At 42.7% G+C, this 22,725-nt stretch overlaps 1 protein-coding gene across 4 annotated transcripts in view; it reads right to left on the bottom strand.

Moving 5' to 3' along the window:
- The window catches only part of COBL (cordon-bleu WH2 repeat protein), a 494,130-nt gene that overhangs the window by 71,737 nt on the left and 399,668 nt on the right, over window positions 1-22,725 (bottom strand). For all 4 annotated transcript variants that reach the window (XM_077491755.1, XM_077491756.1, XM_077491754.1 and 1 more), the window contains one exon: window positions 3,820-4,072. In XM_077491755.1, the coding sequence (XP_077347881.1) occupies window positions 3,820-4,072 (253 nt within the window). The remainder of the gene's footprint in view (window positions 1-3,819; window positions 4,073-22,725) is intronic.

Raw genomic sequence — 22,725 nt, 5'->3', positions numbered from 1 at the left:
CTAATTTGTGTGCAGAAATTAAGGGTGAACAAGGTTACAAAAGGACAATTAAATGGCACTAAAAAAGAAAAACATTTGCCTGAGATGATGCAATGATCTGAGTCATTGATCACAGAAAATGACTTTGATGAATAAGGTAAAATAAAAAAGACTACCGTATATACTCGAGTATAAGCCGAGATTTTCAGCCTCTTTTTTGAGGCTGAAAGTGCCCCCTCGGCTTATACTCGAGTCACCGCTGTCTGACTGCTCGATCAGCGTATCGAGCAGACAGACGGCGGACATTAAAATTTAAAAGCCGCGCCTCCTTCTCCGCCTCCGCCTGTGATAGGCGGAACACTGAATTTCCCAGCAGTCAGTGTTCCACCTATCACGGACATCCGCTCATTCTCATACTACGGACGAGTATGAGAGGATGTCCGTGATAGGCGGAACACAGGCTGCTGGGAAATTGAGTGTTCCGCCTATCACAGGCGGAGGCGGAATTTTGAATTGTAGAATGGCCGCCGAGAAGAGCGGCGATCCATCGGCACGGCACGGGACGGAGGAGGCACGGCACGGGACGGAGGAGGCACGGGAAGGAGGAGGCACGGCACGGGACGGAGGAGGCACGGCACGGGTCGGAGGAGGCTCGGGACGACGGCGGCTCGGGACGGAGGCTTGGGACACAGGTAGGCTGGACACACACACAAGGCTGCACGGACACACACACACACACACACACACACACACACACACACACACACACACACACACACACACACAAGGCTGCACGGACACACACACACACACACACACACACACACACACACACACACACACACACACAGGGATGGATGGATGGATGGATACACACACACACACACACACAGGGATGGATGGATGGATGGATACACACACACACACACACACACACAGGGATGGATGGATGGATGAATACACACACACACACACACACACACAGGGATGGATGGATGGATGGATGGATACACACACAGGGATGGATGGACGGACACACACACAGGGATGGATGGACACACAGGGATGGACGGACACACACACAGGGATGGACAGCCATGTCTCACCCTCGGCTTATACACGAGTCAATAAGTTTTCCAGTTTTTTGGGGGTAAATTGGGGGCCTCGGCTTATATTCGGGTCGACCTATACTCGAGTATATACGGTAATTCATTTTATAATAAACTGATAGAGAATATCACAAGGCATTTTTTTCCATTTTGGAGAGAAGATCTGTTAATCCCCTGTATTTGTTTTACTGTTTCCATTGGGAAGTTTCTCTACCTTTCTGTCTTGTCACTGGGATAAGAGTCATTATTGTAAAACGTCCTCTCTACAGTGCCTTGAAATTTTCCACGACCAAAAAGGTAAATGTATTTTATTGGGTTTTTTTATGTGATAGACCAACACAAAGTGGCACATAATTGGGAAGTGGAAGGGAAATGATAAATGGTTTTCATTTTTTTTTTTACAAATATGTGAAAAGTGTGGCATGCATTTGTATTCAGCCAATACTTTATAGAACAATCTTTCGCTGCAATTACAGCTGTAAGTCTTTTTGGGGATGTCTCTAACAGCTTTGCATATCCAGAGAGTGAAATGTGTGCCCATACTTCTTTTCAAAATAGCTCAAGCTCTGTCAGACTGCATGCAGAGTGTCTGTGAACAGCAACTTTCAAGTCTTGCCACATATTCTCAATTGGGCTTAGGTCTGGACTTTGACTGGGCTATCCTAACACATGAATATGCTTTGATCTAAACCATTACATTGTAGCTTTGGTTGTATGTTTAAGTCTTTTGCCGACTCTAAGCCCTTGTACACACGGTCAGAGATTCCGACAACCAAATCCGTCGGATTCTGTCCGTCGGATTTTGTCCGATGGATCTTGTCCGAAACTGTTGCATACACACGGTCGGACGAAGTTGTCGGAAAATCCGATCGTTCAGAACGTGATGACGTTATTTCGTTACAACGGGACTATGTTCAGGCTAGTAGCCAATAGCTTTGATGTAGGAATTTGATCTGAGCATGCGTGGCACTTTGTCCGATCAGAATTCTCTACACATGATCGGAGTATGTCCGATCGGAGCATTTTGTCGGAAAATATTTCCGGCAAGTTGGAAAATTTGGTCCGACGGATATTCCGACGGAAACAGTCCGATGCAGACCACACACAGTCGGAATATCCGACAAAACGCTCCGATCGGACACATTTCGTCGGAATCTCCGATCGTGTGTACAAGGGCTAACAGGTTTTCTTCTAAGATTATTAGGTATTTGGCTCCATTCATCTTCCCATCAACTCTGATCAGCTTTTCTGTCCCTGCTGAAGAAAAGCAACCCAACAACACGATGCTGCCATCACCATGTTCCACTGTGGGGATGGCGTGTTCAGGGCGATGTGCATTGTTAGTGTTCTGCAACACATAGCATTTTTCTTTTAAACAGAGCACCTTCTTCCACATGTTTGCTGTGTCCCTCACATAGCTTCTCGCAAACTGCAAATGGGACTTCTTATGGCTTTCTTTCAAGAATGGCTTTTTTCTTGACATTTCATAGTTTCATAGTTAGTAAGGTTGAATAAAGACACCAGTCCATCCACTTCAACCTGAGTGAGTGTCTACCCCTATCCCTGCACATTGCACACTCACATTGGTCCCTACCCTCAAGGAGCCCACAATCTAAGGTCCCCACTCATATACTAGGGCCAATTTTGGACAGAAGCCAATTAACCTTCCTACATGTCTTTGGAGTGTGGGAAGAAACCAGAATACCGGGAGGAAACCCACGCAGGCACAGGGAGAACATGCAAACTCCAGGCAGGTGAGAGAGTGCTAACCACTACACCACTGTGCCACCCACATTCTTCCATAAAGGCCAGATTTGTGGAGTGCATGACTAATAGTTTTCCTGTGTACAGATTCTCAGGATCTCTGCATCTCCTCCAGAGTTATCATAGGCCTCTTGGCTGCTTCTCTGATTAATGCTCTCCTTGCCCGCCCTGCCAATTGAGGTGCACGGCCATGTCTTGGTAGGTCTGCAGTTGTGCCATATTCTTTCCATTTTCAGAAGATGGATTGAACTGTGCTCTGTGAGATGTTCAAACATTGGGACATTTTTTATAACCTACCTCTGCTTTAAACTTCTCCACAACTTTATCCCTGATCTGTCTGGCATGTTCCTTGGCCTTCATGATGCTGTTTGTTCACTAACATTCTCTAATAAGCCTCTAAGGGCTTACACACAGGTGGACTCAATTTGCCAATAACTTGACTTCTGAAGGCAATTGGTTTCGCTAGATTTTAGTTAGGGATATCAGAGTAAATTGGGCTGAATACAAATGCACGCCACACTTTTCACATATTTATTTGTAAAAAAAATTGAAAACCATTTATAATTTTCCTTCAACTTCACAATTATGTGCCACATTGTGCTGGTCTATCACATAAAATCCCAACAAAATACATTTACGTTTTTGGCTGTAACATAAAAAAAAAATGGAAAATTTCAAGGGTTGTGAATACTTTTTCAAGGCACTGTATGTTGGAAATGCTACATTTTGGATTATCCCCTTACTTTTAGTCTAGGTGAGATTGGTTACTAAGACAAATAGAGAGATCAAATCCCCACAATCTCACCAGACACAAACAGCATTAAAAACCTGAGTCCTAATCCCTCACTACTCCACCCAAAAAAAGTCAAAGTTGCAGGCCCCAAAAAAAGTTACATTTCAAATTCATTTAATGGAAGATAATTATAACAATACTGCAAGGAGGGTTATATAACACACATAAAAATACCTTGCATTTAAGCTCCATGAGTCATCACTGTTAAAGGACTCCACTCTGGCAGGTTGTTGATTGGCTTTGTTGGTCCAATTGTTGCTAATTTCACTTTTCTTGTAGCTATCGGTTTGCAAATCTGGTGAGATGCTATCTGATGGAGAACTCACAATGCCTGAATCTTCTGTGTAGCTATTTACAGATCCACCGTCATCAGTTGTTAGGACTTCTTCTGATGTGATGCTATTACTGCGTACCAGGGTTTTGCCACCTGCATTATATTAAAAAAATATATATATATACATAAAAAGTATAAACATGAATGCCCTTTTTACTGTACACTTTATAAAGGTATACTATTAATATCCATTATCTAGAAATCTGCCATACAGAACGTTTTTAACATGTAAAAAGGCAAACATTGTATACTTTTTTTTTTATAAAACAGTTGTAAACACAGACTTGATTACCAAATATTTCTTCTGCAGCTCTTTTGTAAATGTGTAAATGTAAAACAGAATATATGGTTGCTTCAGGCAGTAAGGCAAGGATACTTGTCAATTCTGTAAAACATACATATAATAATGCAATATTGCTTCAATTAACGAATAGTAGGCGGGTAAGAAATATGTGTAAGTATCCAGTGTAAATAGTGGGGTTGATTTACTAAAACTGGAGAGAGCAAAATCTGGTGCAGCTCTGCAGAGAACCCAATCGGCCTTCAGGTTTTATTGTCAAAGCTTAATTGAACAAGCTGAAGTTAGAAGGTGAACGGCTACCATGCACAGCTGCACCAGATTTTGCACTCAACCCCAATGTGTCCTTGTGTTTATGAGAAGGGTATTCTTCTTTAAAAAGTGAACTATCAAATCTTCTCAGTGTAGCACAAAACTAAAACAGAGTAAAGAAAGAGATTAAAATGAAAACTGGCATTTGATATTTTTTCCATATATAGTTTTTGCAAAATTCCTAACGTAGGCATAATAATAAAAGCACAGAGTTAATCAAACTATGACATGCTCAGATTAAAACTACACTACAAGTAGAGTTGGGGAAAATTGTGCCCTTTCATTGGTGCCAGTGGGAGGAATAGTGCCTTGCCCCATGATTGGTGTCAGTGGGAATAATAGTCCCCCATCATTGATATCAGTGGGAAGAATAGTGCCCCATCATTGTTGTCAGTGAGTAGGAGGAATAGTGCCCCATCATTGGTGTCGGTGGGAAGAATAGTGCCCCGTCATTGGTGTCAGTGGGAAGAATAGTGCCCCATCATTGTTGTCAGTGGGAGGAATAGTGCCCCATCATTGGTGTCAGTGGAAAGAATAGTGCCTTGCCACTGATGCCAATGGGAGGAATAGTGCCATGTTGTTCGTGTTAATGGAAAGAATACTGCCTTGCCACTGATGTCAGTGGGAGAAATAGTGCCCTGTTGTTGGTATCAGTGAGAGGAACAGTGCCACATAAGGGTAAGCAAAGAACTTCCGGCTCCAGCGCCACATGAGGAGGAGGTAGGCAGAATGAGTTCCCCCTGCACACCTCTCTAAAACAGCCTGTAAAGCCGCTGAACACCTCGGGGACACCCCCGCCTCCGATACTGTCTGTGACCCACATGGATCGGTTTGTGGAGCGCTCCCACAACCGAACGCTTCCTAAAGAGATGCAGCCCTCAGCAGATGCAGTGGCGGCCGCTGCCAAGATGGCGCCCGCACCCAGCCCCATAGAGACACTGCAGTCTCACATGGGCACTATAGCCAGTTATACTACCTTCCATGCAGGCATAGCCCAGGCGGTAGTGGCCCTTCTGACACCCTCTCTGTCAGCCACAATAGATGCAGCAGTGCAGAGGGCAATGGTACAGTTTCATATTGATCTCCAGAACCAGACTCAGGGTATCTCACACACAGAGGAGCAGATCTCCTCACTGGAGGATGACACTACAGCCCATGCTGCTGTGCTTGCAAGCCTCAAACACTCAAATAAAGAACTGTGGAATAAATTGGACGATTTAGAGAATTGTTTGAGAAGAAATAATCTTCAGATTATTGAACTGCCAGAATACTTCTCTAACGCTGACAAGAATGCCTTCCTGCACAAATGCAATTGCCGATTACTCCGTGGTGATAAAACAGCGCAAAGCATTTTCATCTGTTAGCTTGACCTTGTTTAACAACCATGTTAAGTTTACCTTGGCATACCTGGCTGTTCTCCATATCACATCTCTTACAGGAGCACATCTTACTTTCTTATACCCAACTGAAGCAGAGCACTACATTAATCATCCTACAGACATGGATATGGAACACAATAATTCTGCGGAGGACTCTCCCTCAAGAACCGTCAGGGAATCCCGGACCTGAAATAAGAGCCAGATCAGTCCCAAAAAACCCCCATATGAGCGTATTCGTTCCACCAACCAAGCTCACCACTCAGAAACTTGCTGAAACATTCATGATGACACCCACTCTGAGCTCTACTGGGAGCTGGTAACTTAAGTTCCTACTCTTGTGATTCTTCCTGATAAGTTCTGAATAATGTTCTGAATAGTGTAACCACTACTTTCTTTGCTGTTAGTTATGCACTGGTTTAGCTGCACTTGGTTTGTTAATAGCATTATATGTCCTTTTTAATCCTGGCTGCCCTCTTGCTCTCTTGTGGGTTTGAACCCATCACTCTGCTCATGTGGTACTACTCCAGGAGACCCATCTATCTGCTGAGGATCTACCACATCTTCGTAAGTTATGGGTTGGAGAAATTTTTGGCTCTTCGGCCATAGGCCACAAAGCTGGGGTAGCTCTTCTGCCACATAAAGATCAGAGACACACTATTCAAGATATCCGAGCTGACTCGATTGGCCGCAAAATAACGCTGCTTCTTTCTTTAGCATCCAAAAACATCGGTATCACTAACACTTATGCCCCCAACTCCCCTGATAGTGTCTTCTTTCAGGACATGGTGTCTTGGATCTTAGCCCCCCCTGAGACTCTCCACCCGGTCGGAGGAGACTTTAACTCTGTCATGCGCCCATCAGAAGACCGTGTATGTCATAAATCCCAACCCTGACTCACTGATTGCGGACACGACGCTACTTGCCCGGGCCATCTCATTAATACATTTTATAGACTTTTGGCGCCTAACCCATCCGACCGACAGCAATTTTACTTTTTTCTCTCCCCCCACAATTCTTTTTCAAGACTAGACTATTTTTACTGTCAACAATCGGTGATCCAGAGATTGGTGACACGGTGATCTCAGATCACAGTCCTATCAGTTTACACCTGAACAATTTCAAACCATCGTCACCCTCGCCCACCTGCCGATTCCCTTCATATTTAGCCGAGAATGAGGATTTTCGACATATGCTACATGTCGCTTTGGAGGATTATACTTCCACCAATGGTGCACACCTCACTCACCCAAACCTTTTTTGGGAAGCAGGTAAAGCTTTCCTTAGGGGTAAAATAATTTCATACACGATGCAATTTAAAAAACATTCCAGACAGCAATATCTGCAGGCTAGTGAGAAACTGTGATCAGCACACTCTAAAGCATAATTGCACCTTGGATAGCATTACAGCTTGGCAATTCACTAAGCAAAACTTTGATCTTTGGGCCGAGCAACAGGAAGCAGCTAAAATATCCTACTTCACATCCAGCCCCCAGGCCGCAGTTTGGAGACCACTGCTTTAAAGAATAATTCCAGCCATGGCTATATTAATCATAGTTACACTGGTCCAACTTAGGGAAATGTAACTATGTATATACATAACCTGGCAAATATCCTGGTTACTGGAAATCATTGAAGTAGACACTACTTCAGTTATGTCCACTTGCTTCAGGGTCTCGTGCTGAGCGGCTGCATTTCTACTTTTCTGAACACAGGAGGTCAGGTGCTCAGCACAAGCACCATTCAGAGAATGCATTACATTTTATGAATGAAAACGTGTTCTCTAAATGGACAAAGTGGGGAGGTGGGGTAACGGCTGTGTTTTTTCAAGTAAAGTACTTCTCAAACCTTACTCCATTAGCCATTGAACAGGCATAATATCACTATAAAATAACCTGCTGATGGAGAAGTAACAAGTATAAATTCACACCAGTAGATAAATTAGAATAACCCCGCGCTATCATACACAGAGCTACTACTAAAGAAAGGTTGCAGCAAACCACTGACAGAGGTGCAAACCCCACCAACGGAAATATAAGAAAAAAATCAATAAATGGTGTTGCGTTACCAAGTATTTAAACTAAAGTGCCTAGTGCATGAATATAAATAAATCACGTGTAAATAGCAAAACTATATTGCAGAGGTGCAAACCCCACTGAAATAAATTATTCCGTAGATAAATAAAATTGTAAGAAAAATCAATAAATAGTGTTGCGCTACCAAATATATAATTTTTTTAAAACTAAAGTGCCTAGTGCAGTGATGGCGAACCTTGGCACTCCAGATGTTTTGGAACTACATTTCCCATGATGCTCATGCACTCTTCAGTGTAAGTGAGCATCATGGGAAATGTAGTTCCAAAACATCTGGGGTGCCAAGGTTCGCCATCACTGGCCTAGTGCATGGATATAAATAAATCACATGTGAATATGCAAAAAACTATATTGCAGAGGTGCAAACCCCTGCTGAGATAGGTTATGTCATATGTGGGGCAAACCCTCAAAAAAGAAAAAAATATAAGTCTAGAAAGTGCCTAGTGCCTAAATCAACACAAAACTATGACACATTCACATATAAAATCTACAGAAAATTCACAAGACTCTATATGTGCAATGGTAAAGTGCAATAAAATTTCCCATAAATAAATCCAATTAAGTGCATTAAAAAATGAAAATAAAATTAATAAAAATTTTAATTATTAGATTAATAACAACGTGAGTCACACAGTGCAAATGAGCAAATTAAGTCCATAAACAAACTGAAGTTTGCTGATAATCAGTGACTTATTTAGTGAAGATAATTAGCCCTCTTGTGCCTCTTCAGTGTTCACAGCACACCAGCTGAAGTGGCCCCTTACCTTACTGCTGTAAGGTAAACAGTAGATTAAAAAGATCCAGGGAGTGTATCCCTATTCCTGGCAGATAGTAATGTCCCACATGACTGGCGCTAATCCCTCATTCATTTTCATAGAGATCTCAGCCCTCCGTGCTGCCCAAGCGCCTCCAATTCAAATGACACTCGCAGATTACGATTGGTTGCGGAAAAGCAAATCGTAAGCTGGACCCTTCTCTGCGTTCCATGCCTCCTTACCGATTTGATCGGTAAGGAGGCGTGGAACGCAGAGAAGGCTCCAGCTTACGATTTGCTTTTCCGCAACCAATCGTAATCTGCGAGTGTCATTTGAATTGGAGGCGTTTGGGGAAGCATTGCCTGATGTGAATGATGCCTCAAACAAACGAGCTCTCCTAAGACCTACGATTAAGAATTTTTTACTTGCAAAAGCTGGAAAGGGTTATAAAAGTACCTCCAAAAGCTTTGCTGTTCATCAGTCCACAGTAAGACAAATTGTCTATAAATGGAGAAAGTTCAGCACTGCTGCTACTCTCCCTAGGAGTGTGCGTCCTGTAAAGATGACTGCAAGAGCACAGCGCAGACTGCTCAATGAGGTGAGGAAGAATCCTAGAGTGTCAGCTAAAGACTTACAAAAGTTTCTGGCATATGCTAACATCCCTGTTAGCGAATCTACGATAAGTAAAACACTAAACAAGAATGGATTTCATGGGAGGATACCACAGAGGAAGCCACTGCTGTCCAAAAAAAAAACCACTGCTGCACGTTTACAGTTTGCACAAGAGCACCTGGATGTTCCACAGCAGTACTGGCAAAATATTTTGTGGACAGATTAAACCAAAGTTGAGTTGTTTGGAAGAAACACACAACACTATGTGTGGAGAAAAAGAGGCACAGCACACCGACATCAAAACCTCATCCCAACTGTGAAGTATGGTGGTGGGGGCATCATGGTTTGGGGCTGCTTTGCTGCATCAGGGCCTGGGCAGATTGCTATCATAGAAGGAAAAATGAATTCCCAACGTTTATCAAGACATTTTGCAGGAGAACTTAAGGCCATCTGTCCACCAGCTGAAGCTCAACAGAACAAGGACCCAAAGCATAGAAGTAAATCAACAACAGAATGGCTTAAACAGAAGAAAATACGCCTTCTGGAGAGTGTCCTGACCTCAACCCAATTGAGATGCTGTGGCATGACATTCACACCAGACATCCCAAGAATATTGCTGAACTGAAACAGTTCTGTAAAGAGGAATGGTTATTACTCCTGGCCATTGTGCACGTCTGATCTGCAACTACAGGAAACGTTTGGTTGAAGTTATTGCTGCCAAAGTAGGTTCAACCAGTTATTAAATTCAAGGGTGCACATACTTTTTCCACCTGCCCTGTGAATGTTTACACGGTGTGTGCAATAAAAACATGGTAACATTTAATTCTTTGTGTCTTATTAAGCAGACTGTTATTGTCTATTGTTGTGACTTAGATGAAGATCAGATCACATTTTATGACCAATTTGTGCAGAAATCCATATCGTTCCAAAAGGGTTCACATACTTTTTAGTTTTGCAACTGTATATGTATGTCTTTGCAAACGCATCAGGACCCCATGGGGTAAAGGACCATGCTATACCACAGATGGACACTGGCGGTAAAAAGTGCCCTGAGGCGATTCAGTTCGCATACATAGTGCTATACAAGACACTCATTCATTAACAGCTTAAGGACCGCCTCACGCCGATATACGTCGGCAGAATGGCACGGCTGGGCACAATCACGTATCTGTACATTCCCTTTAAGTGCCCAGTCGTGGGTTCGCGAGCGTGCCCCCGCGGCACACTCGCGACCCGGTCCTGAGCTCCGTGACTATGGCCGTGGGACCCAAGGACCCAATCGCCACCGGTGTCCCGTGATCGGGTCACAGAGCTGAAGAACGAGGAGAGGTAAGTGTAAACAAACCTCTCCTCGTGCTTCCTTTTGAGGCTGTCACTGATTGCCTGTTCCCTGTTATAGGGAAAGACGATCAGTGACATCAGACGCCAAGCCACGTCCCCTACAGTTAAAAAACACACACTTAACCCCAACACTGCCCCCTAGTGGTTAACCCCTTCAATGCCAGTGACATTTTTACAGTAATTAATGCATTTTTAACAGCACTGATTGCTGTATTAATGCCAATGGTCCCAAAAATGTGTCAAAATTGTCTGACGTGTCCGCCATAATGTCGCAGTCATAATAAAAATTGCTGATCTTTGCCATTACTAGTAAAAAAAAAATTATTAATAAAAATGCCATAAAACTATCCCCTATTTTGTAGACGCTATAACTTTTGCGCAAACCAATCAATAAACGCTTATTGCAATTTTTTTACCAAAAATATGTAGAAAAATACGTATTGGCCTAAACTGGGGAAAAAAATGTTTTTTTATATATTTTTGGGGGATATTTATTATAGCAAAAAGTTACAAATATTGCATTTTTTTCAAAATTGTCGCTCTATTTTTGTTTATAGCGCAAAAAATAAAAACAGCAGAGGTGATCAAATACCACCAAAACAAAGCTTTATTTGTGGGAAAAAAAAGATGCCGATTTTGTTTGGGAGCCACATCGCACGACTGGGCAATTGTCAGTTAAAGCGACGCATAACATTCACTGCCATTAAGACCAATGCATGTGGGGGGGAGGGGTTAACTTTCATTGCCACTGACCTCCATCCTCCACCTGCATTGGTGGACATGGCAATATTAACCCCTTCCTCAATTCCAGCCTCCTCTAGTCCCGTTCCCCTAGTGCAGGGATATGCAATTGGCGGACCTCCAGATGTTGCAGAACTTCAAGTCCCATGAGGCATAGCAAGACTCTGACAGCCACAAGTCTGACACCCAGAGGCAGAGGCATGATGGGACTTAGTAGTTTTGCAACAGCTGGAAGTCCGCTAATTGCATATCCCTGCCCTAGTGCAGTGATGGCGAACCTTGGCACCCCAGATGTTTTGGAACTACATTTCCCATGATGCTTCTGCACTTTGCAGTATAGTGCAGCATCATGGGAAATGTAGTTCCAAAACATCTGGGGTGCCAAGGTTCGCCATCACTGCCCTAGTGTAATGCTGCTGGACAGGAAGCTGAAGCAATGAAATAAGTGCAGTCAGCTGAGCTTATCTCAGTTCACACTTACTCCTGGTAATCACACATCTCATCCCAGGAGTGCAGGCAGTTGGGTGGCCAGACTGGTAGACGACTGAGCAGACGGGCCGGCAGTTCACGTAGGTGGAAGGCTGAGCAGTCAGGTGGGCAGTTCAGGTAGGCGTACAGGTCAGCAGGCAGGCAGCTATTCAGGCAAGTGGGCAGGTGAGCGGGCGGTTCAGTCAGGTGGGCGGTATCTCAGAAAGTTGCTGCATCCCCATCCCACCCACACAAAAGCAGCCAGAGCCTAAAACTGACAGTCCCGAAGCTGGAGGGAGGGGGGAGCAAAATCCTCCCTCCAGCAGCCATTAAAACCTGCACTGTGTGCTGCTTGGAATGACAGGAGTGACGGCAGCTGGAGAGCTGGGCGCTCATCTGCTCTTAGTGCCCCCTCTCTACTAGCTCTCAGCAAATTTCCACTTGCAAAATGCGAGCAGGCAAGTGTAAATTTTGAGGGTTGATGTAAAAGAATGTCTAGTTAGTAGAGACAACCCCCTGTTCAGTTTGCAGCAGAACTCCTGAACAGGGGAAAAGTTCTAACCCAAACGGTGAACCCCATTGAAGTCAATGGGAGCCGAACAGCAAAAATCAAAAATGCCCATTTTGAAGGTTTTTATGCAAGTAATTGGCAATAAAAGGGGTATGGGAGTCTGGGTACTGCCTTGGGGGACATGTATTAATGCAATTTTTTTTTGAAAAGCGTTTGTTTTTCATAAGCATTGATTTTAACCACTTAAGAACCAGAAGATTTGCCCCCTTAATGACAAGGCCCTTTTTTGCTATACGCCACTGCGTCGCTTTAACTGACAATTGCCTGGTTGAGCGACAATGTACCCAAACAAAATTGATGTCCTTATTTTTCCACAAATAGAGCTTTCTTTTTGTGGTATTTGATCACCTCTGCAGTTTTTATTTTTCATTTTTTATAAACAAAAATAGACCAACAATTTTGAAAAAAAAACTATATTTTTTACTTTTTGCTATAATAAATATCCCCCAATTTCTTTTTTTTTAATTATAATTTTTTTTTTTTAATTATAAATATATAATATATATATATAAAAACAAATCTCTCCGTCAGTTTAGGCCAATATTTATTCTTCTACATATTTTTGGTAAAAAAAAAAAAAAAACGCAATAAGCATATATTGATTGGTTTGCACAAAAGCTATAGCGTCTACAAAATAGGGGATAGATTTATGGCATTTTTATTATTATTATTATTTTTTTACTAGTAATGGTGGTGATCAGCGATTTTCACTAGCAGGGAAGGGGTTAACACTAGGTGACGTTCAAGGGGTTAAATGTGTTCCCTGGGAGGTGTGGGGGGAGGGGACTGACTGGGAGTACAGAAAAATCATTGTTCAGCAAGTGGTTAATGATGCTTAAAATGCAACAATAAGAACAAAGAAATTCCTTTTAACATAGTGCCAAGGGGGCCCCCAGCTCCCGCCCCCCCCCCCCATGTGAATAAGTATGGCTACCCATTCACCAAAAAAGTGTCGAAAAGCATTAAAAACACAGAGACTGTTTTTGACAATTTCTTTAATAAAAATAAAAAAACAGCACCCCCGATGTAAATCCATCATCAATCACGCCACCCACCACACCCGGAAAAAAAAAGAGCCCCCAGTCCATGAATGATGATGGGGCCCTCTTGTTAAAGGGGACTTCCAGATCCCGATAAGCCCCCTGCACACATAACCCAACAACCACCGGCCAGGATTGTAGGGATGAGACCATTGTCCCCATCAAAGCACCCACCCTTACATTTTCAGGGCATGTGGCCTGGTATGGTTCAGGAGGGGGGGTGCTCGCTCGTCCCACCCTTTCCTGATTTGTCAGGCCACATACTCAGATAAGGGTCTGGTATGGATTTTGGTGGGGGAGGACTCAGCGTCGTTTTTTTTTTTACTTTCGCAATTTTTTTTTCTATCCAGCTGTCAGCAGAGAAGCCCATTGGCAGCTGATGACTCATCAGTTGTTAAAGCAGAGTTACACCCAAAAGTGGAACTTCAATTCATTTGTCCCCCTCCCTCCGGTGCCACATGTGGCACCTTTGGTGGGGAGTGGATACCTGTCTTTGACAGTTATCCTGTCCCCACTTCCGGGAGCCACAGCCATTGACATCACCGCCCAGCTCCCTACCCCACCCTCCTCTTTCCCTCCCTCCAGGACCAGTAGGCGAAAGGAGGTTGAAAGGTTCACCTAAGCGCAATGGCGGTGGCAGCTCCCGACAGCTGATGGAAACATCAGCTGTGGTGTCGACATCACCGGACTCCAGAACAGGTAAGTGTCCTACTATTAAAAGCCAGCAGCTGCAGTATGTGTAGCTGCTGGCTTTTAATTTTGCGGCAGTGGGTGGACCTCCGCTTTAAGGACACCACAGCGGGCTTCCCCGCCCCGTTTCTTTGCAACCAACTTTTACTGTGCCCTGATTAGGCAAAGCTTTGCCCAATCAGGGCGCAGAATGCAACGTGCAGTGCGCAGTACACACTTTAAGTATTTTCTTGTTTTGTGTGCTGGCTTCTGTCGGACAGGCTGATGTACATAAGGGCTGAATGTCTGCCAGTTTCTGTTGAACCAGCCGATAGCTGCCAAAATTTGATCTGTATGTACCAGGATTAACACTTTTGGGGTTATTTGTATTATTTGGTGAAACACAAGTGGTAGGAATACTCCCTTCTCTACTGCGTAAAACTATAGTGGAGAGACACTTTCTGCACCTTTGCAAAATATAGTAAAATAAGATGAGTCAGGAGAAAAATGCTCCTCCTAAAGGGAGAACTCATGAAATCAGCCCTGACCCTTTAGTAGTAATGGGGAAGGGGAAATTGTGAGTTTGTTTGATAAAGATATTAGACTCTGTACTTTTTTCAGAAATTGCTGGGGAGCAAGAGGAGACAGAGCTGTTAGGATAGGTGCTGACAATAGTTCAGAAGTCCACCCCCTCCAGGAGTCCGTGCGTATCCTAGCGAACAACTAGAGTTGGAGCATCTATGCACAGTGGTTCAGTGAACATTCTTTGGAGGAACAGACAGTAAATGTAAACATCCCTTGTAATAGAAAAAAGCATGGCAGCACCTCTTAACCACTTAAGCCCTGGACCAATTTGCAGCCAAAGGACCAAGCCCCTTTTTACGATTTGGCACTGCGTCGCTTTAACTGACAATTGCCCAGTCGTGCGATGTGGCTCCCATAAAGCTTTCTTTTGGTGGTATTTGATCACCTCTGCGATTTTTATTTTTTGCGCTATAAACAAAAATAGAGCGACAATTTTGAAAAAAAAATGCAATATTTTTTACTTTTTGCTATAATAAATATCCCCAAAAAATATATAAAAAAAATATATTTTTTTCTCAGATTAGGCTGATACATATTCTTCTACATATTTTTGGTAAAAAAAATCGCAATTAGCGATTAATTGGTTTGCGCAAAAGTTATAGTGTTTACAAAATAGGGGATAGTTTTATAGCTTTTTTATTAATATATATTTTTTTTACTAGTAATGGCGGCGATCAGCATTTTTTATTGTGACTGCGACATTATAGCGGTCACATCGAACATTTTTGACACATTTTTGGAACCATTGTCATTTATACAGCAATCAGTGCTATTTAAATGCACTGATTCCTGTGTAAGGCTGGGTTCACACTGCTGCGGGGGGAGATCCGGATGTGATTCGCACCGCAAATCACATCCGATCTCCGTAGCGATGCGAGTTCAGCCATACAGATAGTATGGCTGAATTCGCATCGCTCCCGCAGCAAACTCGCACAGGACCCTTTTTTTGGTCCGCAACAGAATCGGATCGCATGGGGGTTCACACCATGCAATCCGATTCCTGTGCGAGTCGGCAGATCGCACTGCGATATGCGGACGGATCTGGGGGTGTCATTAACATATCATTGACACTCCCAGCCATCCGCATAGGGCAGTGTGAACTGCCGGCGGGAGTAATGCGATGCGGGAAAACGCCGCGGATTTGCGGCGTTCCCGCATCGCAGCGGTGTGAACCCGGCCTTAATGACACTGGCAGTGAAGGAGTTAACCACTAGGGGGCAGTGTAGGTGTTATGTATGACGTTATGTGTTTTTTTATTGTAGGGGCGTGGCCTGGCATGTGATGTCACTGATCGTCCTTCTCTATAAAAGGGAAGAGACGATCGGTGACAGCCACACAGGGAAGCACGGGGAGAGGTTTGTTTACACAGACCTCTCCTCGTTCTTCAGTTCTGTGACCCGATCGTGGGACACCAGCAGCGATCGGGTCCGCTGGTCCCGCGGCCACGGTCATGGAGCACAGGACCGGGTGGTGGCGCGCTCTCGACCCACGGCTGGGCACTTAAAAAGCAACGTACAGGTACGTGCTTGTGCCCAGCCGTGCCATTCTGCCGACGTACATCGGCGTGAGGTGGTCCTTAAGTGGTTAAATATGAGATCTGGGGTCAAAAAGACCTCAGATCTCATATTTACACTAAAATGCAATAAAAAAATAAAAAAATTGTCATTTAAAAAATAATTTATAAAAATTACGTCGCTTCCGCCCAGAAGTTGTATGGAGATGGGTGGGGGCCATCTTCTCCTCACTTGTCTCCATACCTGACAGGAGGCAACACGCAATCGCCTCCGCTGATGTCTCTGGTAAGCAGCAGAGGGCACCGGATTATGGAGGGAGGGGGGCCCCTCTCCCACCACCGATAAAAGTGATCTTGTAGTGAATCTACCGTAGAGATCACTTTTATCTTGTAGCGGACCACCGGCTGAAGAAGAGGATACCGGGGTTATGGCAGCTAGCTGCAGCCATAACAACGATATCCTCCTTCAAACAGCCGACGTAAAACTGTAGCAGACAGTCCATAAGTGGTTAAGCTCCATGTTTAGAGGCGGAAAAATTTATTTTTTTTTGGCAGAAAAAAATGCAAAACTCTCCGAAACGCGTCTAAACTCTGTACAAAAACTGCTCTATTTGAGCGTTTTTTACTGCCAAGGGAACAAACTTTTTTTAAGCCCAGTGTGCATGGAGCCTGTGGACTAGAGCAGTGGTTTAGTATGAGAAAACCAGGAGGCTAAGTGGCAAAAAAGTTTTAAAACTGCAACCCTCAAGTGTTACATTTGACCTAATTATCATATTGTGTACAAGTGAATTTCCTTCTAGCACAAAACACTTTCCAAGGCCATTGTAAGTGCCCAATCTATAACTTTGACTTATTCTATTTCCCATTGAAAGTCCTTAAAAATTACAGTGCAAGTGAGTGTGCCTAGACACTGCTTTGCCTACAGACTCATAGCTTTTTGAGAGATACTGCTGAATGTGACTGTTTAACGAGGTTTGCAGTGAGATTTGTTGATGACACTGCTGTGCTGTTTGCTGTTATCCTTGCTGGAAAGGAATCTTTATCTGAGGATCTGCGATGCAAGAATCTCCATGCTTCTACTTTATTCATTCTGTGGTCCTCCTGTTTTAAAATCTTCATCCACCAGTCATGGGATTACCAATCATAAGGTGGCAGCTTTGACGTGAGGAAATCAAAGCCACGTTCCTCCACTATTTAGGCACCTCCACACAGAGACAATGAAGGACAAGCCATTGTAAGTCAGTAATGGTGAGAATATCAGTTGCTGAGAGCCCATAGACAATACCAGTGACTAGTACACTGTCCTCTGGCTTTTTTTAGTCACAGCTTTCAGAGTTCAGGTCCTCTTTAAGCAGAAATCTCAGTGTGCAATCAGAGATCTATCATTGGGGAAAATATTGTGTTAACTACTTATTCATGTTTGACAAGTTCATCCTTTTTTCCTCTGGCATAGGCATTCTGCAATTATGTTTTCAGGGGTTGCGCTATTCTGAAGTTATTATATAATCTTTGTATATCTCCAAGTACTGGGATTTATCCCTGATGAATTTATTTTGAGGCCTGTTCATAACTGGGATTGACCTGTTTATAAGTCTGCATTGGATGTCATCATATTTTTATTTGGTTAAGGCAGCGATGGCTATGTAATCTGCTGTTATGGGAGTGTCTTCAAATTATTGATATTGCCTTTGAATTTTCTGCTAAACCCTTCAATGGTTTGATTCCAAATGGTACACAACTGTTCACCTAAACTGAGTTATCAGCAGCTTTCTCCTCAAAAGTTTTGGAATTAAGAAATACTGTTATTTGACTTCTTTAGTAAGATCCCTAGGTTCCAAGTAGATTTCAAGATTTCCATTCTTCTTTTCAGTACTTTCTGGACTGTTTGCAGAAAAAAGTGATTTTCATTTGATACTGACCTCGGCGCACTGCTGTTCTTCTGCATTGAGATGATCCTACACAGATGGGAGCTGCAGAGGTTTTAGTCCTGTTCCCTTCTGCTCAGCTGTCCATCGATTACTCTCTCATCCATCGATCCATCCACATCATCCTGTCCTCTACCCTGTTGATGGTCTACAGATACAGATAAAGGTTCCAATGGTCTGACTCTGCACTTCTCCTAGGAGCGCTGTATGTACTTGTTTGGATTCGTTTTCTGGGCTGTTTACCTAAGGTATATTTACAGTGACAGGTCCCGTTCCTGCCTCTATGAGATCTTTAAATTGCCTTAAAATTGCAGTAAAATAAAAGAACAGTCATGTGAAAAAGTACACCTAATGGATACTGTTGACTTTTTCAACACATTTTAGCAGGGTCTATAGGTAAAGGTGATATATTTCAACAAATGCCTCTAAAATGACATGGTGTATTCACTTTCATTATATAAATTAACATCAATGCAGATTTGTTTCATGGAAGCATTTAGCACAACTTTTACCACCTTGAAATTAGAATCAGGTGTTTAGATCAGGTGCCAATGATTAGACCTCAGGTAGAACCTGTTTTATTTAAACCTTCAGGGATCGACGGTCTGATATTCTCTTTGCTACTGTCATGTGGTTTCATCATGTCAAGGTCAAATGTGCAAATGGGTGGAAGACAAGAAGAAAGTGGATGCCTATGTGTCTGGCAAAGGATTTAAAAGATTACCAAACTATTCAAAGTCAAGAACTCCACTAAAAGAAAAGAAAAATGTATGAATGGCGTAGATTCCAAACTAGCTTCTAATTTCTCCAAAATTGGCCAGCCCAGCAAATTTAGCCCAAGAGCTTACTATTTGATTTCATTATGAGATCTGCAAGTAACTGTTGGTTACAATTGGTGTCATATATGTACATGATCTACAATCAGAATAAGATAGCACCAATATCAAAGTGCACGCATCTATAATCAGAAAGAGATGGCACCTATTTAAACCACATAAGAAATGTACCAGAGAGAAAGCCTTTTCTGCCAAGAAAAAGAGCAAGAACTAAAGTCTTCAATTGAACATATGGGCAAAAATTATGTCTTCTAGGATAATGTGCCGTAGTCTAAAGAATCAAAGACAGGGTCATTTGGCCACAATAACAGTAGATATGTTAGGTGCAAACCAAACACAGCATTCACTAACTATGAAACTTGGAGGAGAAAATGTTATGGTTTGGGGATGATTTGCTGCTTTATGGCCAGGGAAGCTTGTAGTCCTCTAGTTGACTATGAATTCTTCATCCTATCAAAATGTGCTTTGGATAAGGATAATGAGCTGAAGCACACTTGCAAATTCATGGCAAGGAAATTGAGGCTTATGGAATGGCTGAGCCAAAGCCATTTGAATTGCATTAAAATGTTTTCGAGGGATTGAAAACAGGCAGTTCATGATATTAGAGACTAAAGAGCATATATATCAAATATCAACAAGAACTCAATTCTGCTACAGGTGGAAATACCAGCTTCTGAGGTCAAGGATGTGTTGACATTTTCAACAGTTCACCATTACAGCTATTGTTATTTTTGTTGAATGATTGAAAAGACAATTGTAACCTGCGTTTTATTAAAGCATATCATCTTTATAGCTCATGCACACTGCAGCTCAAAAAAACAAAAAACAAAAAACAGCTTTTACAGGCATTTGCGCTTTTATTTCAGCTTGAGGAAGCTTGCTCTTTTGCACGTTTTGATTGAGCTTATTTGAGCTTCCTTGAGCTTCTTTGAGCATACGCATTTTTTTTCACAAACCCTCCCCTCAGCTAATTTTTCCTATTTTTTGTGTGTTTTCAAGCTTATTTGAGCTTTTTCATGCTTTTTCATGCTCTTCCGCATTTATTCGCACATTTTTTCACGTTTCTGCGCACTTAGGCGTCTTTTCTGCTCAAACATTCCTCTCAAAAATGCAAATTTGGTGGGGGTTTTTTCCACTGGTAAGAGCATATGCCTGTAAAAGCCATAGTGTGCATAGACACATTGGCTAACACGAAAGGGGAGTTTTCAGGCAGAAAGAATAGGAGCTCAAAAAAGCTCAAAAGTCTGAAGGAGCTGCTTCTTTGAGCATCTTTTGAGCTGCAGTGTGTATGAGCACAATGCCCACAGCATTGTAACTGTGGGCGCCCACTGTGCATGCATGAGTGGTGCCGCGCGCCGTGAGTGGGCGCGCAATCATCTGGGACCTGTCACGTGTCCCAGATGATTGACAAGAGGGAGGGTGCAGAGCTGAGCCCTTACTGCGCCGAGAGGAAGTGACGTCAAGAGCCCAGGCACTGAAGGAGGTAGACTATGAGGGATCCCCTAGCAACAGCCATTTAGAGGTGAGTAACAAAAAACAATGCCAATTTTTTTTTGGCACATTAATGATTTTTCTTTTTTTTGGGGTAGAACACCACTTTAATTACCTCAAATCACAAAATGTAACAGAAGAATAAGGATCTTTATTTCAGCCACTTGACTTTCATTTTAAAATCTCATTAATTCACCTTATAATAACATTGGCTCCCGCTGCTGTCAATCAAATGTCAATGGATGCAGCAGCAGGAATTGGGAGTGTGCGCACACGAGTGCCCCCCATGGAATGCATCTCTCCATGGGGGTACTCGAAAAGAGGAGAAGAGGAGGATTGGGCCGCACTGTGAAAAACCTGCAAAATATATTTCCTCTTATTTAGAATAAATATTATACGTCCTTTTCCTGAAGAAGCCACACCGGCAAAACATGTAGAAAAATTTGGACGGAATGCTTTTATGTATTTGACTGCAGCATTTCCTGTTTGTCTATTATAGGTTGTGTGTATAGTGGTAGGGTAACCAAAGCACATAAACCCAAGGTAAATATAGTAGCAAGTCCTAGTTGTAATCTTGGAACACCCAAGAGGATAGTATGTGACCGGTCAAAATATATTAATGCATTAAAATGTTGTTCACCAATGCCAGAAGTCTGCCAAGCAAAATAGGCGAGTTGGAAGCTCTGGTGCGTCAGGAGAGCTATGATGTAATCGGTATTGCTGAAACTTGGCTTCATTCCTCACATGACTGGGCTATTAATATTCCTGGCTATGCACTCTTTCGAAAAGACAGAGTAAAAAGGAAAGGTGGAGGGGTCTGTCTGTATGTGAGAAGTGTTCCTAAAGCGAGTGAGAAAGAGGACCTGGTGGGCGGAGAGTGTGATGAGTCTGCATACAGATGTGCGTAGTTCAAAGTTAATCATTGGAGTTTGTTATAGACCACCCAATGTTAATGAGGAGGTGGAGACTCAGCTCTTTGCACAGATAGAAAGGGCTGCAAGGGCTGGGATAGTGATAATAATGGGGGATTTTAACTACCCAGAAATTGACTGGGGTAATGGCACTGCTGGGACAGTTAAAGGGAAAAAATGTATAAACCTATTACAGGACAATTTTATGGTCCAGTTTATTGAGGCCCCAGCTAGGAATGATGCTCTGTTGGACCTGGTAATCTCAAACCATGCAGAACGTATTACTAATGTTCAGATAAAGGAACACCTGGGTAGCAGTGACCATAACATGATTTCATTTGATGTTAGCTGTAAGCAAAAATCACATACGGGAAAGATAAAAACACTTAATTTCAAGAGAGCAAATTTTCCAAGGATGAGGGCTGCTCTCCAGGACCTAGACTGGGAGAGAATATTGGCATCAATGGGCACAGAACAGAAATGGGAATTCTTCAAAAAGACTGTTTGTGATCTCACGGCAAAGTATATTCCCAGGGGCAATAAGTTTAAAAGGCTAAAAATAAAACCGATGTGGCTCACGGCTAAAGTTAAAAAAGCTATAAACTATTAAAAAAAAGCTTTTAAAAAATATAAAAATGAAGGAATGCTAGTGTCATTTAAATGTTACAAAGAATATAACAGAATATGTAAAAAGGAAATCAAGGATGCAAAAATTCAAAATGAAAGACAGATTGCAAAAGATAGTAGGACAAACCCCAAAAAATTCTTCAAATATATTAATAGTAAAAAGGTTAAGTCTGAGCATGTAGGCACTTTGCAAAATAATCTGGAGTGGGTGACTGGGGACAAAGAGAAGGCTAAGTTATTAAATACTTTCTTCAGCTCTGTGTATACAAAGGAGCATGGGGGAGCTCATGTCCATAATGGGGGTGGTAGTGACGCAGCCCCAAATCCACAATGGCTGAAAAGTGATATGGTCCAGAAATATTTGGACAGAATAAAGGTGGATAAAGCCCCTGGACCTGATGGCATCCACCCACAGATCTAAAAGAATTGAGCTCTGTAATTTCAAAGCCATTGTATCTAATTTTTAGGGACTCATTCATGACAGGAATAGTACCACTGGATTGGTGCAGGGCCAATGTGGTGCCTATATTTAAAAAGGGAACAAAGTCTTTACCAAGTAACTATAGACCCGTTAGTTTGACT

Source organism: Lithobates pipiens, unplaced genomic scaffold, assembly GCF_037356315.1.
Source record: "Lithobates pipiens isolate NorthernLeopardFrog02 unplaced genomic scaffold, aLitPip1_a1.2 Scaffold_19, whole genome shotgun sequence".
NCBI classification, from domain to species: domain Eukaryota; kingdom Metazoa; phylum Chordata; class Amphibia; order Anura; family Ranidae; genus Lithobates; species Lithobates pipiens.
This window is presented reverse-complemented; position numbering and strand designations above follow the sequence as displayed.